The 23,516-nt window shown below is 40.7% G+C and overlaps 1 protein-coding gene across 13 annotated transcripts in view; it reads right to left on the reverse strand.

Moving 5' to 3' along the window:
- The window catches only part of SOX5 (SRY-box transcription factor 5), a 590,818-nt gene that overhangs the window by 202,748 nt on the left and 364,554 nt on the right, over window positions 1–23,516 (reverse strand). For all 13 annotated transcript variants that reach the window (XM_054281898.1, XM_054281897.1, XM_054281899.1 and 10 more), the window contains one exon: window positions 23–233. In XM_054281898.1, coding sequence (XP_054137873.1) covers window positions 23–233 — 211 coding nt within the window. The remainder of the gene's footprint in view (window positions 1–22; window positions 234–23,516) is intronic.

The raw sequence follows: 23,516 nt of genomic DNA on the forward strand, positions 1-23,516 counted from the left end.
TGGCCAGCTTCCCGGGCCTTACCTTCTGGCTCGTTTTTGATGAGCTCCTCCATTTTCCTCTGCTTGAGGGTGTCCACAACATCGGCCAGGCTGCCCTTGCGGCGCTCGGGGGTGCCCAGCGCCGCGCCGGACAGCGACTCCCCGCCCTGGCGCCCGCCTTCTTCTGCCTTCAGTGGTGAGGTAGATGAGTTGTGCGGGGCAAACGAAGACATCACTTTATTGCCATCAACTTCCTGAAAGAGGAGGGGAAAAAAAAAAAACAAACAAGATGAAACGTTCCTTGCTTTTCTCTTGAAGAAATGGGGGGAAAAAAAAATAAATCGGCAGAAAGAAAGGAAGAACGGTCCTTTGTTCTTGGAGTTCATTGCTATTTGTTCTTCTGTTGAAACCTTTAAAAAAGGCAAGCAATATTTCAAAAACAGCCAGAACAAAGTCTATCCATAAAGCATAAACCAAGATTACAGGCTGGAATGAACAAAGATCAGCTTGCAAGAGAGAAACATAAAATACAGTTTTTCCCTAATTGAGAAGAAGTGTTGTTCTCATAGGTTTCCTAATAACAATGGTATTGATTACCTGTAATTGTTTGTTCTTTTACAGCTCTCTTTCTAAAAAAACCTTCAATTTTTACAAGGACCGTTAATTTCCTGACTTTATAAAGTACTTAATGCCTTGATTGGCTAGTTGTTTTAGGAAATAAAATAGCAACTGAACATTAAATGTCCTTCACCATATGCCATATTTTTACTCACAGTTCAAGCAGATCTCCCATCTATAAAGGATGAAGCAACTGCTTTCTGTTTCCTAATTCTACTCTCTTCTGTCTTAAACCTTCATTTCTGGTAGAAAGTATTTCTCACAAAGGTGGTCCTAATGACTTTCCCTGGCAGCACAATGGCAAAACTCAGTGACTTCCTGGAACGCGCACACAGCCCTCCTCACGTGAGAGTCCACACAGCTCGACTCATTAATTTTAATGGAAGGCAAAACTGGCTCCAGCATCTTCAAACCTGCCTTCATTAACGCAGGAGCCTTCTCCTCCACATCTCCTCCAGCTTAAAGCAACCTTCTCTGCACAATTCCTCCTGCTTTCGTGTCTGTTGTACCTCACCCTTCTGTACACAGCTCCCAAACCCATTTCTCCCTCTTCTGATATGTGCCATCTGTACCTGAAAAACTCAGGTCAACATCTCCTAACAAAGATTGCAGCAGAGTAATACACTGAATAAAATATAACACTGTAAACAAGAGTAGTTTTTATTTTGATGTCATTTCCCAGGGGTTTTTTTTTCACTATCTTATTTTTGTACTCTAGCTGTTTAATGAATACTGGTTTTTAAATAAGCCACTGGATCATCTTGCTATATGAATTACAGACTTGGTTGAAAAAGTCTTAATTTTTTAATTGTTTTCACTCTTGCACTTCATTTCAGAGGGTATGAAGGTGCTACATCTGTCTGTAAATACGCACACACACTGTGCTTTGTGATTTTTGTTATAATTTTATATTTTTGAGTAATTTTGATGTCTGCCCTAATAAACCACGGTATTTCAAAAAAAAAAAGCCCTTATTATAAAAGAACATAAATTGCTACAAATTATTTTAATAAAATCTGAGTAAAGCTACATGGAAAACATGTAATAAAGAAAAACTATTTGTTTTCCCAGGCTACTTTGTTGTGGCCAAAAGATTACCTACGGTTAAGAAAACTTTTAATGCAAACAGTTTGGAGCAGCTTGAATGTGTTATAGTAGTGAATAAATTCCCTAAGAGAATCGGATTTAACTGAGATTACAATCTGGGCCATCATATGCCCCAAAAACCAAACCCAGTGATGTTAATGAGAGACTTTCTACTGACGTCAATGAGCTTTTGACCAAGCCCTAAAAAATTTTCCAACTCCAATCAATAGAAATGCTCCTTTTTTTTCCCCTTCCAATTCCCTCCATCTTTATTCTGCACTTGAAAAATTCCTACTTGCTAACACTGAACTTCAAAACTTAGCTGAAGCCAAATGCAGGTTTTTTCACCTATAGACTTGAGTAAACTGATTTCTTAACTCCAATCTAAACAAGCAAAATGGTTAACTTCAGCATCATTTCAGACTTTAGCCAAAATTCAAAACCATTATCACCAAGTGGCAATTGTTTTCCCTACACACGAGGCTAAAAGAGGAAATATCTTGAAAGCTGCTTTCTTATTCACACTTTGAGACAGATAAGCCAAATATCATCATCCTTAGTTACAGTTCTTAAATCTACCTATGCCACCAGTCATGTGTGTAGAACAGTGTGTTTCTTCATTTTACCAAGAACAAATTTCTTGTTTTAATCCAAAGCAGGTCCCAAAGACTTTCACTCCTGTTTCTGTGTGTCACACATTGCTTATTACAAATACTTTGTGTATTTTACAAATATACAAAGTATTTGTAAAAGCTGCCTAAACCTCAGGAATCACCACTGCAGTTTCCATGCACATGTGAGGTACAAATATGCAAGTGGGGCTTTGTACCTACAAGTATATTCTCATATAAAACCAGTTTGTTATAAGAGAAGAAGCACAAGAACACAAGGATTGAAAGATTATGTAAAGTAATAGAAGATGGTTTTCAGAATCACAAATTGCTTGGCTTTCAAATGAAGCTCACAAGTATTTTTAAAACTCTGCCTTGCTTTCTGGGAAAAGGAATTGTGAGGGGGACAATGCAGTAGTCGGTGAACAAAGCACCACGAAGGACTATGAATACTCAATTCCTAGTTCTTTCAAGTGCACTGTGGAACCATAGAAAATAAAACTTTTTTCCCCTGTATTTCAGATTCCTACCTGCAGAACAGGCACAAGTAATCTCTTATATAATCTCTCATATGATAAAGGTCTTGGAATGATAAATTCATTAATAACAGAGATACTCTCCTACTACAATGTTGGCTAAAAGCATTTACAATACCACACTTAGAAAGACTTCATAGCTGGCTAAGAAAAGAAAGGGAAGCGTTCTACAAGATATTTTTAAAAGGTAAATGAGATACTGAAATATACAATCAAGAAACCATCCCCTGCAAAAAGTTTCTTTGGAGGTCTTAGTTAGGTGTGCACGTATGCAGTGTTTGCATATCACATACATGGCTATTTACACACTTGTGGGATTTAAGCCTCAATCAAAACACAGATACAGTAGGGGAACAGCTGCAACCACATCTCAGTGGGCTAAATGACAGTACACCAGTGAATTATTCATTCAGAAAGATCTGTGGCAATCACACCCCCAACGCGTGATTCGCAGTCCAAGAGGAATCCTCTGCTGTGTGCTGTGGAGGAGAGCTGAGCCCAGCTCCTGCTGCTCAGGACACTGCAGCAGGAATCCTGCAGCACACAGCTCCAGAGCCTGCTGCCCCACAGGCATCCTTTCATTCTGCCATTCCCAACAACAATATGAAATGTACATCAGTTACCTCGCTTTCACTTCATGTCCCTCTCTTTTATTTTGTTCCTTCTTGTGCCATTAATTGGAGACATGAAAAGGCTCTCAGTGGGTCGGGATTTTTAATACTAGCACGTAAAAATAAAGGACACTTCCACCACATAAAACATGCTCGTGTCAATGGCTGCATAAAGCCAAAAAACTGAGTAAAAAAAATCCTCTGATATTGCATTATATGAGGCAAAGATTGTAAGCGGAAGGTTAAGCAAAAGTTGAAGATTGTTCTTGCTCTGTGAATATTGTGTGTCTGTTTTGTTTCTTTTAAACGTTAGCAAATACTGTAAATATCAAGTTTAATTGTCAAGTTAAACTGAAGTTTAACTGTCCCCCTGAAAACACTCAGAGAATTCTCAATGGCAAGAAAGACACATCAGCAACAGTTTAAAATCAATCCCCTGAGAAGAAGTTCCCCCCCAACAAGAGAGATTTAGCAGGTTGTTTTTTCAAAAGGACAAATTGACATGACTTTTCCCAGTTCCACTGAGAGAACAGCAACAGCACTGCAAAGTGGAATTAAGAAACATCAATATCTAATGGTGACATGGTACAATTACATCCATCGAGCCACACACAGGACCCATCTCGGAGCCAGCAGAGCAGAGGACAAACACCTTTCCTGGAGAAGAGCCTTTCCCAGCTGCAGAACCATCTCACCTGCTCAAGTTTGATCACACTGCAGCCTCTGGCACTGCTAATCCTGGTGGCAGCTCTGTGCAGGGGCAGCTGCAGGTGCACGGGGCTCTGTGCCCACCTGCACTGCCCATTCTCTGCGGATGGAGCTGGCCCACATCTCCTGAGCTGGGATGGTACTCACCAGACACCTGGGGCTGCTGCTCCTCAATTCCCCTGCAGACAGCAGGCAGGGAGCGCACAGATCCTGCTGGAGCCAACACTGCAGCCCCTTCTCTCCCTCCCAGCACAAAAGGGAGCAACCCACGGCCCGTGCCTTCTGCTCCAAGCTAGAATCCGCAGGAGGACCCGCTCATTTGCAAGAAAGTTGCCTGGATATTGCCAAACAGCTTTCCACCTATGGAGGAAATACCTCTTGCAAGGTTTAATGATAAAACAAGCTTCTGCCCTTTCAGGATGAGGTCAATAATCTTCCTTTGTTAATCTTGGGCAAGCTTTACTTAATCTAGCCCCCTTGTCACCTTTGTGATTGACAGGAAAAGTCATGTCACTGGACAATGGACTTGCCCTCACCGAGCAATATCTTTTTTAAAGATTACACAATGTTACCCTTGCTCTCATAAAAAGTGCAAACATTGTGCTGTTAAAAGAAATTCTTCATTCCAGCTGTATCTCTCAAATTGTCTCCCTCTGTTTCCAGGGTCCAAGGGAGGCATATTTCAGTTCTGCAGAGGAACATTTAAAGGCCTAATGAAAAGAAACAGGTTGTACTCGGTGAGATCTCCAAAATATCTCTTAGTGCTCTAAATAGATCTCATCTTCTCCTTCCTCATCTAGAGATGCACATTATTCCTGTCTGCAATTAAACTCAGACACTCTGCTTCTGTGACATTAAAATTTTGTCCCAAACCAACCAAGAATTGAAGCAGAAGAAAACTGAGAACTAAGTCTGAAACTGTTAATTACCACCATATGGTATGCATGAAGTCTGCATCTGCAGGGAAAAAAAAAAACATATATCATGAGAATCAAGCTGCTGGTTTTGCAGCCAAAAACACCTGGAATAAAATACTTGTGCCTTTCAAACAAGCACAGATATTGTCTGATTTTAAGAAGCCTGTGATCCTAAAAGCAACCAAAAAGGTTCTTTTTTTCAAAGCTGGAAAAATGCCCACGCTTCACTCTTTGAGAATGTGTAAAGAAGACCAAAGGCAGGGTTTTTTCTCTGCTTTCTACATTAGACATGTAGGCCTATCTATTTTATAGTCTCCATAGTGACCAGGAAGCTGATAACAGTATGACATAAGAGATAATCAGAAAACAGAATACTTCACTCTTCTGAAGACAAATGATTCTCCAGCAATTCAGTACTGTTTCCTATTTTTCAAAATTTACTTTCCCCAACAATATTTTAGGAAATGAGTATCTATGTGTATAAGATTCAACAGCACAGCTACTTCAAGTGAAAATCTGGAAGCTGTAGAAATACTTCCATTGCCCACAGGAGACCCACCAGCAATTACAAGAAAACTCAACTTGACATTTCCAGTATTTGTTAACGTTTAAAAGAAACAAAACAGACACACAATCTTCACAAAGCAAATCTTCAGTTTTTGCTTAACCTTCCATTTACAATCTTTGCCTCATATAATGTAAATAACTTACTTCAGGAGCTTAAGTGCCATTGTCTTTCAATGGGAATCATATTTTTAAATCACTTAAGTGGAGAACTGTCCCATTCTAGATGCTGTGTCACAGGGGCTGCAGAGCAGGGATCACCACACTCCCTGGCTTATGGGGGCTGTATTTATACATATTTATGTATATATATATATCAACCTGGCAACTTCAGGAAGGTGAAACAAACCCATAATCCATCAGGGTTCCCAGGGGACACTGTGCCTTTCACATGTAGGAATTTCCTTCCTTCCATCTTGTATTTAAATAGTCTTTGGTCTGTAAGTCTCCCACATGCAGTGAAGTTGCTCATCAGTGGTGCACAGGAATGACTCCAAGGAGATTGAAAAGGAAACAGGGGAGGACACCATCAGCAACCAGGAGACTACAGAAGGTCATAGAATGGAAAAACAGGTGTAAGGGGATAAATACACTGTTAGCAAGTGAGAACTGACACACAACCCAAAGAGGGATTAAAGGGTTAAGGGCATCATAAAGATCCAAAGGTTATTGGTCTGCAGTCAGATCCATGAAAAGCAACCACGGTCCTTATTCTGATTATTTCTTACCCTAGGACTGTGGTTTTAATGATGACAAGGAAATCAAACACAACAGAGAGTGAGGGAGGAAGGGAATGGATCAGCAGAGTCAGCTGAAGAGGCAATAGTGGCAGAGAACTTTTACCTGAATTAGGTGAACTAAACACAGTGAGCAGAGATGCACTTCTTGTTTTCTTTTTACTGTGACCATGCTACTACCATCAAGGGAAATACATTCAAGTCAGAATTTGGATCTACTGCCACAATGTATTTGGAACTCCATGATCCATATCTTGGAGGTACCACCAAGACTTACACAACCCTGATGACATCTTGTGCTCCCTCTAAAATGTTAAAATTTCACTTTGTAATGGAATATTACTTATTTTTAGCAATCATTACTAGCTCTTGTCCTTCAGTCTGTATTTATTTGACATGAAGTGCTGTATCTAATTAAGAACCTCCCCTTGATGAAGCAGAAGATGCACTGGCAGAGGGCTCAATGCAAAGACTAACAGGTATTTCCAGTGCTTGGTGCCCATGAACCAGGCTGAAAATGGTTCAAAGCCCAAAAACACAGGCAAGTGTCTGATGCAGCAGTCCCTATGGTTTTCTTTTACCTTTTTCCTCCATATGTAAACTGAGATATTAATGAATAGCTCCTGCAGCTTGAGGCATTTTATATAATTGATATAAAAAGCCCAGAGATCATTGGCTAAAAGCCCCACAGCGGTTGTGTTTTCATTTTTATGGATACCATAAATACTCAGCCCTTATATTACTCCGTGAGGCACCACAGCCCAATCACCTGGAACCGGAAATTGGGAATTCTCTCATATATCAAGTGCCACCCCACAATATCTGACAGCAACACTGAAATGCACCTTGATTTTCTCCAAACACCACAATATTCAGACTGCTGCCACAACTGCACGAGCAAGAGAAAATCTCAAACATTTACAGGGTTTAGAGATGAGCTGCAAGAAACTGTTTGGGCGCATTGACACAAAAGGAATAACTTATAATCCGTTTTTGCACTGATTTCTAACTTTATCCTCTGAGATTTAGAGAGCATAGGAACAGATTTTTCAGGGATTTAAGTATCTACAGATAGAAGGAGGTGCCTAGTGGGATTTCTGGAAATGCACAATAATATGTATATTCAGTTAATTCTCACTGACTTCATTTTAAGTGTCTGAAAATAAAGAGGTGGAACCAGTGACTCCGAGTGCCTCTTCACCAGACCATTATCAGCCTATCTCCAGCACAGAGCACGATCTGATAACTGATGCCTTAAAACAAACATTTCTCCCCTGGCTGTTCTGCATTCCAGCCCATCCCCAAACATACAGCATGAGTTCAGGATTTCTTACTGCTTATCCCATCATTTCTACCTGATTTATTAACAATCAAAGAATTATAGGCAAACTGTGGATCTGTTTGTAGTAAAAATATATGAGAAAACGTTGGGAGTGAAATTTTAGAACTTTTTTATATTGAATGCCAAGCATGGGTTTTTAAAATTATTTTCTTCTGTGGTCTATACTTTGGTTTTATTTTTAGCCCACCTCTTCATCCCATTTCTAGCAATGAAGTGTTCCCCATATATAAAAGTAATTTGCAAATCTTTAGATATTAAATACAGTAAAATTGTAAGAACTACCTTGTAATGAGTAAATGTGGTTAGTGACATGATTCCTCACACCCTTACTCAGACCAGATCTCTCCCACTGCCTCTTTCTCCAGCTAAAGTCATTTCAAGAGAATAACGCAATACAGGATTACATCTATTTGCTCTCAAAACACTTAACAAACAAAACTGGCATTCTGAGAACTTCTAATATGTTAGCTATAACCTGCAAAAACAAAGAACATGTTGTACTACAAGAGCCTTGTTATCTTTGTGCTAGTAATCTTCGTGCTTAAAAATAATAAATAAAGCTCTGCAAAAGCACTTTTAAGACTTTTATGAGCTCTTCCCTGAGGGACTAAAGATCGCCCGTAAGACCTTGCTAAACAAAAAATAAGACTGCTTATCAAAACAGCTTGGTAGAGGCTTCAGCATACATTAAATCCTTCTAATAGTTTGGAAATCATGCAGTATAAAACGATTATCTTTGTAAAAATACAAGCTTACTAACCAGATACAACAACTCTGGCTTGCGAGTGTAATAAAACCTATGTTGAGTGTCAAAGCCAGTTTGATCACCAGCTTTGTTACTGTGAAACAAACCCATTGTCTGTGCTAATTCCTTGGAGGGGAGAGGACTATCTGCACAGAACTCGGGATAAAAGGAATGCCATGGGCCAGCAGTGGCTCCTGGACTGCTCCCAGCGTTCACACTTCAGCTCCCTGCAGATGGAAAGGGATGGCAGACTACTTCAGCTGCTCCCTGCTAGCCTGCAAAAACTTGTACCAGGCAGACGATTTCACTCCATCCCTTTGGCTGAAAGTAAAGAAAAGCCACACATGAAATAGTTATGATGCCTCAGGTTTAGCTTTTATATTTTTCACATTCTGTGCTGCTTTAGGTGTGTGGGTCTGAACTTTGTATTAGGGGATGGTGAGCACAGAGCAGGGAGACAAAACAATTCCTGCTCCAGCTGGGCACCAAGGACAAATGATCCAAATCTCAGCCCAGGAGCACAAACACCGTGGGCTGGAGAGAGAAAAACAAGCAGGGTGGGACTGCCTGGGCTAAAGCTGGAATGGGACAATGAACTGCAAGGTGCAAATGGAGCAGAACTGATCCCAGGGACAGACCCCGGGCCCGGCCGTGCATTTTGGGGCCATTTTGGTTCATCTTGGGTGCAGCCCTGGCTGGGCTCTGGTGCTGCCCAAGGTGGGTCCATGGAGGAGATGCTTTCAATAAATCCCTGCTTTATTCTGTAACTCTGCCCAGCCTCTGCTCTAGGGCAGCCTTCACAAGGCATCAATTCTGTGAAAGGTATGTGCCTAAATCCACTACACTTCTTAAATAATCACGTTCTGCTTCATACACATTGTGTATTTTTCATGAGCCTTCTCAATTCACATCTGTTTATCTACTTTTACTTTGTATTTTCTTTGTATGTTCTTCTGCGTTTTTAGATTATAACAAGACTTACAAGATGATAACCATCAAAACAGTCTTTGCCTCCACAGAGATTAGCATCACACTATTTCTCCTTCAGAAAGCAATCTTCTGGAAGTTTTCATTTTCAAGAAGGGCCAGGAAACATAACTTTATTAAAACAGAATAGCAACTTGAGAAATACCCTCATTGTATCCACTGGAGTTTACTACAGCATAAGAACAGGAATCTAAAAAAAGAAACTTTTTTGGTTCAGAATGTTCATCTCATTCATTTTTGCAATGAATATCATCCAGCCCAAAGGACTGAGGGATCTGCTTTTACCTGATTTCTTTATTCTGCTACCTGCTTTTCACAGACTTCCATTACTTTGTCTACAACTAAGTCTCTTACATTTTTTCAGTAATGTTACAGGACTTGGCCAAGCAGTAACTGGTTTAATCTTCTTTAACAGTTATTAACAAACTTGCTTTCCCTCCAAAATTCATTTCACCTATTCTGCTCTTTTATAATTTTATTTTCTTCCTACCTACAACCATTACACAACTTTAGTGAAACAGAATTTGGAATTCTGGTGTAAAACAAAGTAGTTTTTTCACCTCTAGAGGAAGAATTGCACAGGATATAAAAAGAAGAGGAATATCCATATTCTGTGCTTATGAACAGAGAATAAATCCTTTCACAGAAAGGCAGTTCCACAGAACATGCTTACAGAGTAGCAACCAAACTTATTTGCATCTTGCACACTTCAAAGGACAGTATTTGATCAAAATGCCAAATAGATCAGGATAATTATTAAAAATTAATATGACACAAGTCAATCAATGCAACATAGATATATAAACACAGTATAGGTTAGAGCTTATTCAGAATTTTTTTGGTCACAAAACACCTTTGTGGTATTGCACATAGGACAGGTCAGGAGCATGAGCTGCCTTAGCAGGTCCCAAAGCACAGGAAAGGCAGAGCACATTCAACACCCAAGATTATCAAGAACCAACTCCCTGCTCACTCTTCTGGCTCCTACTACACCTCAAATGGTGACATTAAGTTCTACTCCAGGGAGCAGCACGGTGCCATTTTACCATTTAAGTCCCATTCTAAAGCTCACCCAAGCAGAGCTTAAACAAGATTTAAAATGTACACACACCTCGCCAGCTCAGACTGTGGCTGAGTGATGCAAAATACCCTAATAAATTCTAATTTATGACAGATTCACAGTTGTTCCCACTCTGCAGATGAGTTCTTCTTTCTTCTGTTTCTGTAAACTGCAGTCAGCAGCATACATTGCCTACTATGAAGAGACCTTTGTGATAAGATGATATCAAGGGATGTTGTGACATTCCTGATTAAGAATTACACAGTAAGCAAACCGCACAGAAATGCTAATTTCCCTCCCCTTTCTCATCACTTACCTAAATTATTCTGAGTAATACAAATGATCTTTATTAGCTTTAAAGCAGCTCATTCTCATTCTCTTATATCATTTCATTAAAGAAATCAAATTCCTGTAGATGACTAAGTGCACAACGTATTTTCCTCAACAATTAATTTCGTGCGCTGATGTATATCATGTTCACAAACAAACCAAAAAACCCCAAGGAACATCAATTCTTCTGCAGGCACAGCCAACTACCCACCATCAGCAGAGAATGAATAACTTTTGCTGGAAATAGTCCTTTTCCTCCAAATTCCTCTTTGAATCACTGATTTCTGAGTATTCCCTGCAGTTTTCAGTCATCACGAAGTGATGCTGCAAAACCCACAGAATTGCCCAACCCAAATAAGAAAGGCACAATTTCCTCCACTTTGACTGGAAAGAATGTAAGGCTGCTTTATGGTGAGAAAGCATTGCTTGGCTAACAGAGCATGGTTTCACAAAATCTCTGCTCTTAAATTTATTAAAATTGGGTCTCAGGATGTGATCCAACCAGGTGCCACTGCGCCCACCAGCACTGAGCTGATGTACAGAGGGTTTCTAACAAAAAGTTCTCTGCAATGCATTCATTAAACCCAGCAACATCAAACAGGGAAAAATAATTAAAAAGCTCCGATTGAGCACCTAGAGACCTTGAGCACAGAGAGGGAGTGAACACAAAGACAGGGTATTTGGTTTTGAATCACACTTCATATAAACATATAAACATATAAATATTTATATTATTACTATATATAAATCAAAATATATAAATATATAAATACATATATGTATGTGTGTGTGCATAAATACATATATACGTATTTATACACATTAGAAGACATTACAGTGCATTTTGAAGGGTTTTATTATTTTCCTCTTCTCTTCTATTCTGGGCTATGAGCGTCTACCCTTACAGTACACACGTTTAAGCTTACTCAAAAGAGCTACATAAAACTTTTTTATTTCAGTTTTTTTTAATCTTCAGATGCACGTTTATGTGCGGATGAGTTATCTGAAAAATAAATTGCCTGGACAGACTCAATTACGTGAAATAAAAAAAGTGAAAATCACATGCACGTGACATGTAAAGGGGAACTATGCTGAGGGTTTATTTGTGTGTTACAAGGGGGTAAAAGTGAGACACATAAGACGGATCCTCCTGAAAGGCACCCAGTCCTCCCCACAGCCCCCCCAGCACTACTGGAGCCTGCACTCTTATATTTATACAACGCCCTTCTCAATATATTTTCATTTATTTGATTTGTTGATCAAACACTACAGAGTGTCTCAACTTCAGGTTCAGAGAAACTTTCAAAAACAGAAGGTCAAAAGATGCTACAATGACACCAAGTCTCAACTTCTGATCTAAACTGTATCCAGCCAGTTCAGACTGGTCCAAGCAGGTTTGAGCTAGTCAGAACTGGTCTGATGTGGCTGGATTCAGTTTGAACAGCTCAGAACCAGTCTGAACCCAGCCCATGCTCATCCAGACTGGTGATATGGAAACCAGTTACCCAAATCAGCCAGAACATCCAAGGGAGAATACCTGGGATTAGGAAGGCCCATGGACTCAAACAGCAACACCTAAATTATATTTCCAGTGACTGAATGGAAAACTGAGGACTGCCAAAAATCCCCAATCTTTTTGTCAACTTTTTTCCATTAAGATCTTCATCATCAACATGCTTTTCCAGATTTCAACACATTTGTTTTCTACAGGTGCTGGCCAGAACACTGAACAGCTAGCAAGAGTTTCAGGAGATCCCCATGAGCAAACTGCATTTAACTCCACAGGTTATTCTCAGTGAACAATGGGATCACATTTTCAGAAGACTAAACTGTTCTGGAAATCTCACTTCCTGAACACACTTGATTTCAAGCCCTTGTGTTTATTTATTTTCATGTCAGCTATTATTCACTTCAATACAAAGTAAAACTTTTTCCCTGGAAGTAACAGAGTAAATTAAGAGCTCAGATTATGCACAGTGATAAACAAAACACTGTCAGAATTCGCTGTTGAAATGCCTCAAATCTTGGTAGCTAATCTTAAATTTACTCTAGGGCTTAAGCACTATGAAAAGAAACACAATATCCAGGGAAGACACTAAGGAGAATAAAGTGGAAAACAGAGAGCAACAAACACCTTTGGAAACTGCTGGTCATTCTTCTGACCACAGGGCTGAATTAATTTGACACAGATTAGTGGAAGTTTAGATCAAAGTATCTGTGTTCTGCTTCTGAAGCAGGAGAATGTCCAACTATGCATGGAGATAAACACAACAGTGCCTTTAAACTGTCACCTGTATTCAACACTGCTGTTCCCCATGTATTTCCTGAGTAACGTCTATCTGCTTGCTTTATTGACCATTTCTTTTTAACTGCCCTCAGCACAGAGGAGTCAATGCAGCTACAAAAGAAGAATTAGACTCTGCTTTGCAGACATATCATCAAAAAAATGATTAAGTACCATTTCCAAAGTGTTTATTACTAGGGATGATGTGAAGCAAAAAGAGACACAGTGTATTTTCAAACCCTGGGTTAAGTTATAGCATTACAGGCAATTAATAGAAATATCATATTTTTATGCAACTAAATTTGACCTCAAAAGCCACAGCAAGACAGAAAACATAGGACCCTTTAATGTCATTTTCCCTGTCATTTATCTGACTATAACCACACTTTAAAGCACTAAGGTCAGCTGGGCATGCAGCATGACCTACACTTCTGACTAGCATGCACTACATTTGACTTGAGAGTAAATAAGGGACTGACACTCCATTAACCTTCACAAGCACAATTATTTATCAAAACAGTTCAAAAGCCTACCCGACAAAGAACTGATAAATCTAGAAGCAAAAAGGAAACTGCAACAGCACAAACTGATCTTTTGCTGGTGATGAAGAGCTATTTCCTACCACAACTCCTGTGGCAGGTCCTCCGGCCAGTTTTAACACAGCCATCCATTTTCAAGGGCTGCACCTTAAATCACACTGGCTTTATCAAAATATCAGCACTTTCTTGTTTCTTTATTTTGTGGGGTTTTTTTGGGTTTTTTTTCCACCTTCTTTCTCAAAAATAATACATGCTAATATCCTGTATTTACAAGCATCTCCAAAGACTCCCCCAGAAATGCACACAGAAAATTCAAAAGAGTTGGCCCTACCTGTCATAGCACAGGTAGCAGTTGAGACAACCACCATACAATTTCAGAAACCTTAACCCCAAACACAGTAGCACCTTTCCACCCCAGCAGGCTGCAGCATCTGCCCTCCCTGTCCCTCAGCCCAGCCCTTTTATGCCCTGCTGCTGATGCCCTGCACCTGTGTGCCCTCTGTGCCCTCGTTACTGTCAATGCTGCTCACCTGTGGGCACAGCTGGGGCCAATTGGGGATGATGGGGCACAGCCCCACCCCAATCACCACCAACCCTTTTGTAGCCCAAGGATGACACCTGCTCTCAAAATTCCTGTTTGCTCAGGTGACCATCATCATGCCACCACCATGTGAACTTTATTTCTTTTATTACAAGATGTGTGCTGGTTGTGAACTCTGCAAAGTTTCTGTAGCATCTTTCTGTAGTGACATTCTACCCAAATTCTGCACTGAAGCTGGGGGTGAGCTGTTCATCAGCAGCTGTCATCTGCCATCAGCTACTCTGAATTTTTGACTGCAGAAGCACTTTGCACTTCCAAAGATTGGGAAGTTTGTTCAAAATCCTGTACTGGAAAGGGTCAGGAGGGAAAGTGAAGAGAAAGCAGCTCTTCCACAGGAGGATTCTGCCACGATCTACTGGGAATGCTGCCCATCACTGCCATCCTGTCTTGCACAGTGGTTTTCCTTTGGCAGTACAGCACACTCCCCTATTGCACCACACCCTGGGCTCATCCCCAGCCTCTCTCAGACGCACAGGTGGGAGCAATCACCAGGTGTTCACCCCTGGAGCTGCAGTTGTTACAGCAGAGCTCCAAAAAAAGCAGTGTGTGCAGTAAATGAACCACCTTCCTTGCCTTTGCTCTCCCCTCTGGATTACCTCCCTGCTTTGTAAAAATGCATCAAGGCCATGAACACAACAGCTCACCCCTCTTTCTGGAGGTCACAAGGCATGATCCCCAAAATGCAAAAATCAAGAGATAAGGGAGAAAAAATTATTTAAAGGTGAAGAGGCTTTTCTCTTATCAAGCAGCCCAAAACACAGTAAAAGGAACAGGAAGTGCTGACTGACATCAAGGTCAATTCCTACCAAATGTCATCTAATAAAGGGGAAAGATTGACTTGATAATGCCTTTTTAACAGAGGATTTATTGCATTTATAACATACAGAAAAGCATAATCCTCATTGTATTAGTTACCTTATTTCAGCTAGTGCAAACAGTTTATTCCTTAAAGATAATAAAAGGAAATGGATTATGATTTTAAACCTTCTGCACACTTTACCTTATACATATTAAAATAATCATATTTAGGGGACTGAGTACTTTTTAAACGCGATGCCTAAAATTGATATCCTGAGGTCTGATGTTTATTTTTTCCCATTGACTTCCAGATTAAATGCCTTAAATTGCAAATCCTTCCCCTTTGCCAACTCCTTGTCTTGGAAACTCAACATTTCTTTTTCCTCTTTCCACTAAGATTGTGTACTCAGACTTTGCTGACCATTCTTGGATGTGCAGGAGGCACTATAATCCATTTTGCTATTTGAGAGCTCTGCACTCAGGGCTCAGCAAAGCTAAGCAGCCCCAGAATTTGTCCTCTGCCAGGTACCCAAGCAAAAGAGAGCAGCACACAAAGCCTTCCTTGCACCAGGAAATGCACAGGAGAGGATTTCCCTGCGAGTTAATTGAGCAAATCTTGACAGCATCATTTGTGAAATGGTGTCTGAGCCACCCAGAGCATGTTGTCACTTGGGGTTAGAGCTTCTCAGCAGCACCTCAGATGCACCTGCTGCAGACACCACTATCCTTAATGGAACAGCATCTGGTTTTAAGCAGGAGACACAGCTGTTAAAATGTGAATGATTCTACTCTAAGCAGCTCCAGAGAAGCAACAAAACAGTAAAAAAATTTTTAGAAAAACCATGGTGGAGACAAGAGTCCCATATACTGAAAGGACAGTTTGAGACAAGGCAATGTGATATCACTCTTCAAATGCAAAAACATTTATTGCAGCAAAGAGAGCATTTCCTTTTGCTGCAGTGGCTAGGGCAAGAACTAATGAGAGAAAACTGATTCAGGAAAGGTTCCACAGGAGTTATTACACAGGAGTTCTTTTCTAAAGGCAGAGACAGCAAACCCTAGGTTTGCTAGACAGACTGGGAGGTTCTGAGCCTCCTGTCTGAGTAACTCCAAGAAGTCAGACTATTCTCTGAAGGAAATGACATTGGCACAGCTGATCCCTGGACTGGAGCTGGGTCTGGGTGACCTCTCCCAGTCCCTCCCAGCCCTGCAGTTCCACCAAGCACAAGGCTGAAAATGGTGAGAAATGGATGTGCTCATTCACTAGGAGCTCTATAGATCTGCAAGGGACTTACTCACTAAGCTGGATCAGGGTTTTTTACTTGTGTTTTGCTCTGGATTTTTTTTTTTTCAGATAAATCAATAGGCTTGGGCCATTTTCCAAAGATGTGATTTGGTAAGTTTCAAGCCAAACCTCTCAAGCTTTACTCATGAGATAAGTGCTAAACAATGAGCCAGATTCATCAAAGCTTTATAGACTTACTTAAAAGAAAAAGAAACTGATTCAGCCAACTCATTTCAAGCCAAATCAGGCAGTTGAAAATCTATTCCTGAGATTTGGAAAATCTGTCTTTTTTTAAAATATTTTAAAAATATGTTTTGAGAGTCCCTCTTTTGCAAGAGCCTCAGGCAACTCTGTCAAGAAACTGTTTTTTGGGATTTTTCAGTCTGATTAGGAGTGGTGTATTCCTCATGTCTAAAGGAGATAGCTGAAATACATGTGTTTGTGCATATACACCTAAATATTTTTACATATATACTCATATATACAAGCAACATAAGGTTCAAGAACATTTTATCAGAAGTTTGGTAATTAAAGCAATGGGTTTACTTTTCAAAAAGGCTAAAAATGAATGTGCTTCTTTACCAGAAGATAAACCAAACCAGTAGTGCTGGACACCAGGATTCTCTACTAATGCACAAAGCTAAAACCAGTTCCGTGCTCTCAGGCATGTTTATGAGGATTAGCACCATAAAAATCTACCCAACCTCTCAGTGCTGACCCTTAGAGTTCTGTTTCCTAGAAGAAAGTTCATCCCATGTTCTGTCAGCGCTTGGTATCTGTACCAAGAAGGATAACAACTGAACTAAACAAGCCAGTTTTTGTGTACACCCACCAAAAACCCTCCCAGAAGCCCCAAAGCACTTCAGATGTTACCAGGAGAGGGGAAGGCACAGCCTGGTGTTATCTAACCAGGATGGGTCACAGAGGTGGCTGGGGATGGAGGGAAGGACACCCTGCCTGCTGGCTGGCATCCCACACACGGCTTCTGAGCTGGGGAAATCTGCGCTGAAAATGCTGCGCTGGTGATGCAGAGATTTCTGTGCAAAACACAGGAAAGGCCTCTCTCTACCCTCTTCTTCCCATATCCACTGTTAATACCCCAGTAAACTCCATTTCAGAGGCAGAAAGGTGATGGACCCAGTCTGAGGCCATGGGATGGCTGCCCCTCCAGCCCAGCATTTGCTGTAAACATTTATGTCAAAGCAATGAGAAAACGTTCAGAACCTTGCCACGCTTTCTTTTTGTGCTCCTGCTCTTTGCAATGAAACTGCCCCTTCCGAGGACACGGGAAAATCACATGTGACTTTGAACTGGAAACCCTGAAAATCAGCGAGCCTACCTGCTAATGAGCAACTTGCTATTGAAACGAGCTCGTTAGCTTTCATTTCTGCTGGTGCTGATCGATTCATGAGCCACTAACGTGGCCTCTGTAAGCTGTACATAAATTATCAAACACATTGATTTCCCCAAATAATAAATCAGGAAGTCAGCCCTTTCCATATCTCTGGTGTAACTGCTTAGCTCGATGGCCTTCAAAATTCAGCCAAAGGAAACAGTGATAACATCAGTGTTCACAGATACACTGCATCTGAAATGGCAAATATTCTGCTGCAAAAATAAGCTGTGCTGGCATCCCAGGGAAGCGAACAGAAACTTGCCTCTGAAAATGTTACACACAAAACGCACAGAATTTTGCATCAATCCTTGTGTAGGTGGCAGCTCAAGAAATTCACAGTAAGGAACAATTGTCTCCAGCAGGGAAAAATCCAAGATAGATCATCATGGTTTTCCATCTCACATAATTAAATTCCTACAGCCATCTTCATAGGACTGCAGTGGTTAAAGTCCTACGGCCTGCCAGAGCCAGTGCTGAGTTTTGGAAGTGAAAACATTTTCTCTTGTCCACTGGCAAGAGCACAGGAAGTGAACCTGTTAAACACTCATCAGCCAGGACAGGAGAGGTAGGGAAATCCTCCTTAGCCCAAACTTGCACTCATAACATTTCCATTTTCAGCACATATAGACACCTCCAAGGCCACCCTGGCCAATCTGATTTCACCTGGCCTCCCAACTGTTTTTTAAAGTATATAAAAAAGTAATGCTTTGGACATGTATGCCTGCAAATTTCCAAGCACTTCATAACACTGATTTGCAATAATTTGCCTAAGGTCATGTGGGCCTTGATCCAAAGCCTATTAAAGACAAAGCAGTCTTTATAGTGACTTCAAAGAGCTTTGGATTGGACCCACGGTGAAGCGCTGCATAGTAAATAGAAAAACCAAGAAAAGAAAACCTGTCCAAAGAAGAAATGTCATCCTCTCCTCAACTGACTCAGTTTACTGAAAAAGATGGGAACGTGGGATTTAATTTCCCTGTTCTGCACCGCACTGCCAGCCCAATGAAATGGCTCTTTCCCTTTTCCCACACAGCTGCCCTGCTCGGAGCATTATTCAATTCTGAAATGGACCACGCTGCAGAGGTATTTCCATCACCTTGACCCTCAGAAGCTGCAGCAGCCCTGGAGAGCTGTGGCACTCCATGCCAGCCCCGGATGGTGCCAGGATGGAAACGCTGGCTCCAAAAGAGCAGCAAGCTGAGCCCTGAATGCAATAACAATAAGGAGTTAAAATGTGCAGACCAGAGAACACCGCTTAATCCCAGTTTACTGAAAGGACATGTCATTTTTAGAAAGTTGTCCAAACAACTGTCTTAATATTCTACACCAAAGTGGCTATTAATCAAACAACAAAGGCCCAATTAACACATAGCTGTTGTCACCTTGATGTTAAAAGCCTCTCCCTTCCCCCTTCTTTCTTTCTTTTTGTCTTTAATGTTACAACCTAACCCAAAAATGCCTCAGGGCCCTACAGCAAAAAAAAAGAAAAAAAAGACAAGATACAGAGAGGGAGACAGGGAGGAAGGGAAGAGGATGGAGAAGAGTGGGGAGGGGAGAAAAGGAGAGAGAGAGAGTCTTAAATACCATCTCTCCTCTAGGCAGCAATTTCCACAGATGAAGAGGTCACCACTGTTTAACAGTGTGCTGCCACGTTAATTTAGTATGACAAGATAAAGCAGTAATCTCTGCTTGAAGAGGCTGTAAACCGCCTGCTATCCAGGGACATGCTCGAGTCGATTTGCACTGTATATCACTTTATACAATTGCCGTGACAAAGCCCCCTGAGTTCCCTCATGTAAATCTCCCTCGCTGCCTCCCCACTCCGCTGCCAGTCAGGCAGGGGGATCTGGGGTAAGCCGTGCAAACTTGGTGCTTTAGCACCCCAGAGCCCCCTGCTCCCCCCGCCCAAGGAAAGATGTTTAGGACTTTGATAATCCATTGATCCCGCTTCCATATCGGCTTGTATTTTTCAATCTGTCGTGTTAAGTTGTCAGGGAGGGCGATTAAACCGATGTTTCATGTTCCCAGATTTGCGTTCCTGGGAATGATAGTTTTCAAAGCCTTTCTTGCTAGGTTCTGCTTAAAGATTATCCCTAAGAAAGCTGATGTGAATATTATTACTGGCATAAACCTGGTAATAAAACCATAAAGTGTTTTAGGTAAAGACATTTTAGAGATATTCAGGGTTATAAACATAAGAGTTTAAAGCTGGATAGAATTTGGAGTGCTTAAAAAAAAAAAAAAAGAAAAAAGGGAAAGAAGGAAAAAAAAAAAAGCGCCCTGTCAGGCTGTGGAGTTTTCTCAGCACGAAGGAAAACAACATATGTAAAAGGGAACAGGGAACTCGCGTGTCTGTGTGAAGTAAATATAATTACAGAGCCTCAGAGGAGGGCAGAGAGAACAGGACCTGTGCAGCCAGAGACAGGAACGAGGAGGAGGCAGAGAGTGTGGCAGTGGTCATGGCCAGAGCCCGAAATAAAACACAGCCACAGCCATCCCAGCCAGGCCAGCGATGCTGCCGAGCTGCACAGCTGAAAACACCCCTTCTTGTTGGGCAAATAGGGGGGATTTTCTGCAATATGTCGCAACTCTCAGATGCCATACTGCATCCCTAGAAGATGCGAGCTCTAAATTGCGTCTCCCTCTATTTCACATTTAATTTGTGTCGTTTTCCTATGGCCTGCAGGCACGATACAAGTCACAGCACACAATCTACCAAACACGGTGCCAAAATGTGAAGCTGTGCACATGTACATATCCCCGTTTTCTGGATTAAACACAGAGGAGGACATAAGTAGAATTAAAACACGCGCAGCAGACAGGTTTCTACAGAGTAAGCCTGGAATTTTACTACAGAGTAAGCCTGGAATTTTGCTACAGTTTCTTAACCAATACATTGCTATGCCTGTGCAAAGCATTTGGACTTACAAAAATGACCAAGCAAGGCTAAATCACATCTTTAACAGGTTACATATGATCTCTGCAATCGATTAAACTGAACAATAAAAATCTGATGTTCATCGCAGCTGATACTAAGACGGAAAAATGCATTTATTATTATTATTATTATGCATTTTAATTTTTTAATAACATTTGATAATTCCCTAAATTTTAAAAGGGAATTAATAGAATTAATGGCATTAGAATTAATGCCATTTTTCAATACTAAGACAACCTTCCCAAAATAACCTTTTTAAGGTTTTCTGTATTTCTTCTTTCTCCAATACATGTTGCTAACCAGGATATTATTTATTATCTGAACTACTTAATAGATATACAACAAAAGGTTTGTTTTAAGGGAATACCCAATTCTTAAAACCCCATTAAATACCATCAGTACTGGTTAAAAAGGAATTCTGATAGAATATTCACACACAACACCCCCAGCCCCTCCCCCAAAAAAAGAATGACCTAGAACATGGTTACTTCTCCAGAAAAATGAGAGGATTTTTGCACAGTAACCTCTGTTACTCCTTTAACACCACATACTACAAATGGGATTACTCTCACCTAATTTTGGCCCCAAATTTGACACTCAGTCATCAAGTCTCCCTCCATAGTCAATAGACAAGCACTTTCAGAGGGTAATTCATCTTTCCTGTCCTGGGTGCTTATTTTAAGATTGGAAATGTTGTTCCAGGCAGGTGGTTACCTAGTCACACAAACTTTGCAGACTGCCCTAACTTTTATGTGCCTCAAATTTGTTGAGCTGAACCCCAATCTCACTGAATGGCATCAATAATCTCCACGAGTGTGGAAACTCTGATAAATCATAGACCATCATGGATGAAGGGCAAGGACAATTTCCACTGTACTGGCACAGCCATGGATGACAGAAGTGAATTGCCCATGATAAATCAGCAACCTGGAACGTGGAAATAACATGTAATTTCACTCAGTAAACCAAAACCTTGCCATCTTTGTTAATATTTATCAAATTACAAGTCCAACAACTCCGTGATATTTTACCGAGCAACACAAAGATACAGGTCCTAAATATTAAATTAAGTATTTCAGTCCAATCAGTTTATTCACAAGGAAAGCTCAGGAATTCACTGTGTCAATATGTTACCCAATACCCATGTTGACAGCTTCAGAACTGAAGCTATGGTCACTGCCCAAAAGCCAAGTTTACACTGGCCACAAGCAAACAGGAAAAGTACATCATCTGCCACAGATGTATTCTTTGCAGGACTGAATGACTCTATTTGCAGCTCTGCTGGTAGATCTATGAAATTCTGAAAACTGCTTTCCAGAGGAGTTTATCAAACAGGTTTAAAGAGAATTTACACAAGTCTTATACATGTAACTATTGTGACTGAGCAATCTGCTCTCCCCAACACTCTGCTGCTGTCTCTGTCAAGACATATGAATTTAAGAATTTGGAAAAAAAAAAAGTGGGGGGATTGCAGATTTAATATTTATAAAAGTAAAGAATATACCATGCACTCACTATCATTAGTCAGATGCAGGCCACAAACTGAAGTGAGTTGAGGGGTTTGAACTCTTGAGATGCAGAATGTTTTCTATTCCCAACAGAGCCAGGCACTATACAGCAAACCTTTACTTACCAAAAACAAATTATTAAATGTTCTGGCCAGGCAATTACCTCTGACTCAAAGCTTTTTTGGTTGAAGTTATCTAAGCACAGATTTATAACCTATAGGGATCAACAGCTGAGCTTAACACCCTAAGCTCCAGCTGCAACCTATGAAGAAGAATAGGCACTTCTGGGGTGGGAGTTTCCTGACCTACTTACAGGATCTGTTAGGACAAAATGAATCACACCCCACTATTACCCATTTACTCCCATTAACTATAAAGTTAAAGCTGAATTTACTAGCTCCATTCTGAACATACACTTTTTAAACAGACAGTCTGATGGGACTTCACCCTTGAATCTTCACCCCAAAAGTGACATTCAGATTTACATGGCTTTGTATGATGTGTTAGTGGCCAGCTCCATTCTGTGAGAGGAAATAACTTCTTTCCTCTATGAGAAAAGCCAAAATGCCCTCATGCTGCACCAAGGCTCCAATAATCACCAGAAATTCATCACTGGGACTCCATAAATTTAACTGAAAACTGTGCAAGAAAATAACTTGCTCCTAGCAGAGCCCTAAATCCTCAGTGCCAAGCTCTGCACTCGTGTCTGGGTGTTTTCTGGAACCCTCAGCAGATACTGCTGAACACAGAGGGATCCAAGGCTGAGCAATCTCCTGATTGCAACTGCAGCACTCCAAAGTGAAAGCAAAGAGGAAGGTTTCACTTACAGAGATGAAAGCCACACTTTAAATTCAATCTGAAAATCAGCACAGAGTCTGAAGCACGGATGTTTTGCATTATTTCTGGCTAGCACTATTAACAAGCAGTGCAAGCTTCCACCTCTGACATGACTTAGTGGAGAGATGCACACACAATCTACCCCAGTAATTCAGACTTGAGATGTCAGAAGGATTTTACCTTTTTGCTATAATATTTCTTATTTTCTGTCATCAAAATCCAATCCCACAGAAAGCTATGTGCAGAAGGAGTTATAGCCAGTGACCTCTCCTTCCCTCCCTCTTGCTACCATCAGCATTAGGTTCCAATCAACCAGATTATTTTGCAGGAACAGGGTCATAAGCTAAGCATTCTGGGGCAGGAATGTTTCTTTTTTCTGTCTCTATAAAAATAAATCATGCTCTTGGTACAGTATAAATAAAGATAATAACAGTCTGATATTAGATTTTTACTGGTCTATGCTTTAGACAATCTGTGTAATTTGCTTGCTGCCTGTACA

Source organism: Melozone crissalis, unplaced genomic scaffold (assembly GCF_028551555.1).
Source record: "Melozone crissalis strain CALT ecotype California unplaced genomic scaffold, PUWL_Pcris_2 ptg000033l_1, whole genome shotgun sequence".
Taxonomy (NCBI): Eukaryota; Metazoa; Chordata; class Aves; order Passeriformes; family Passerellidae; genus Melozone; species Melozone crissalis.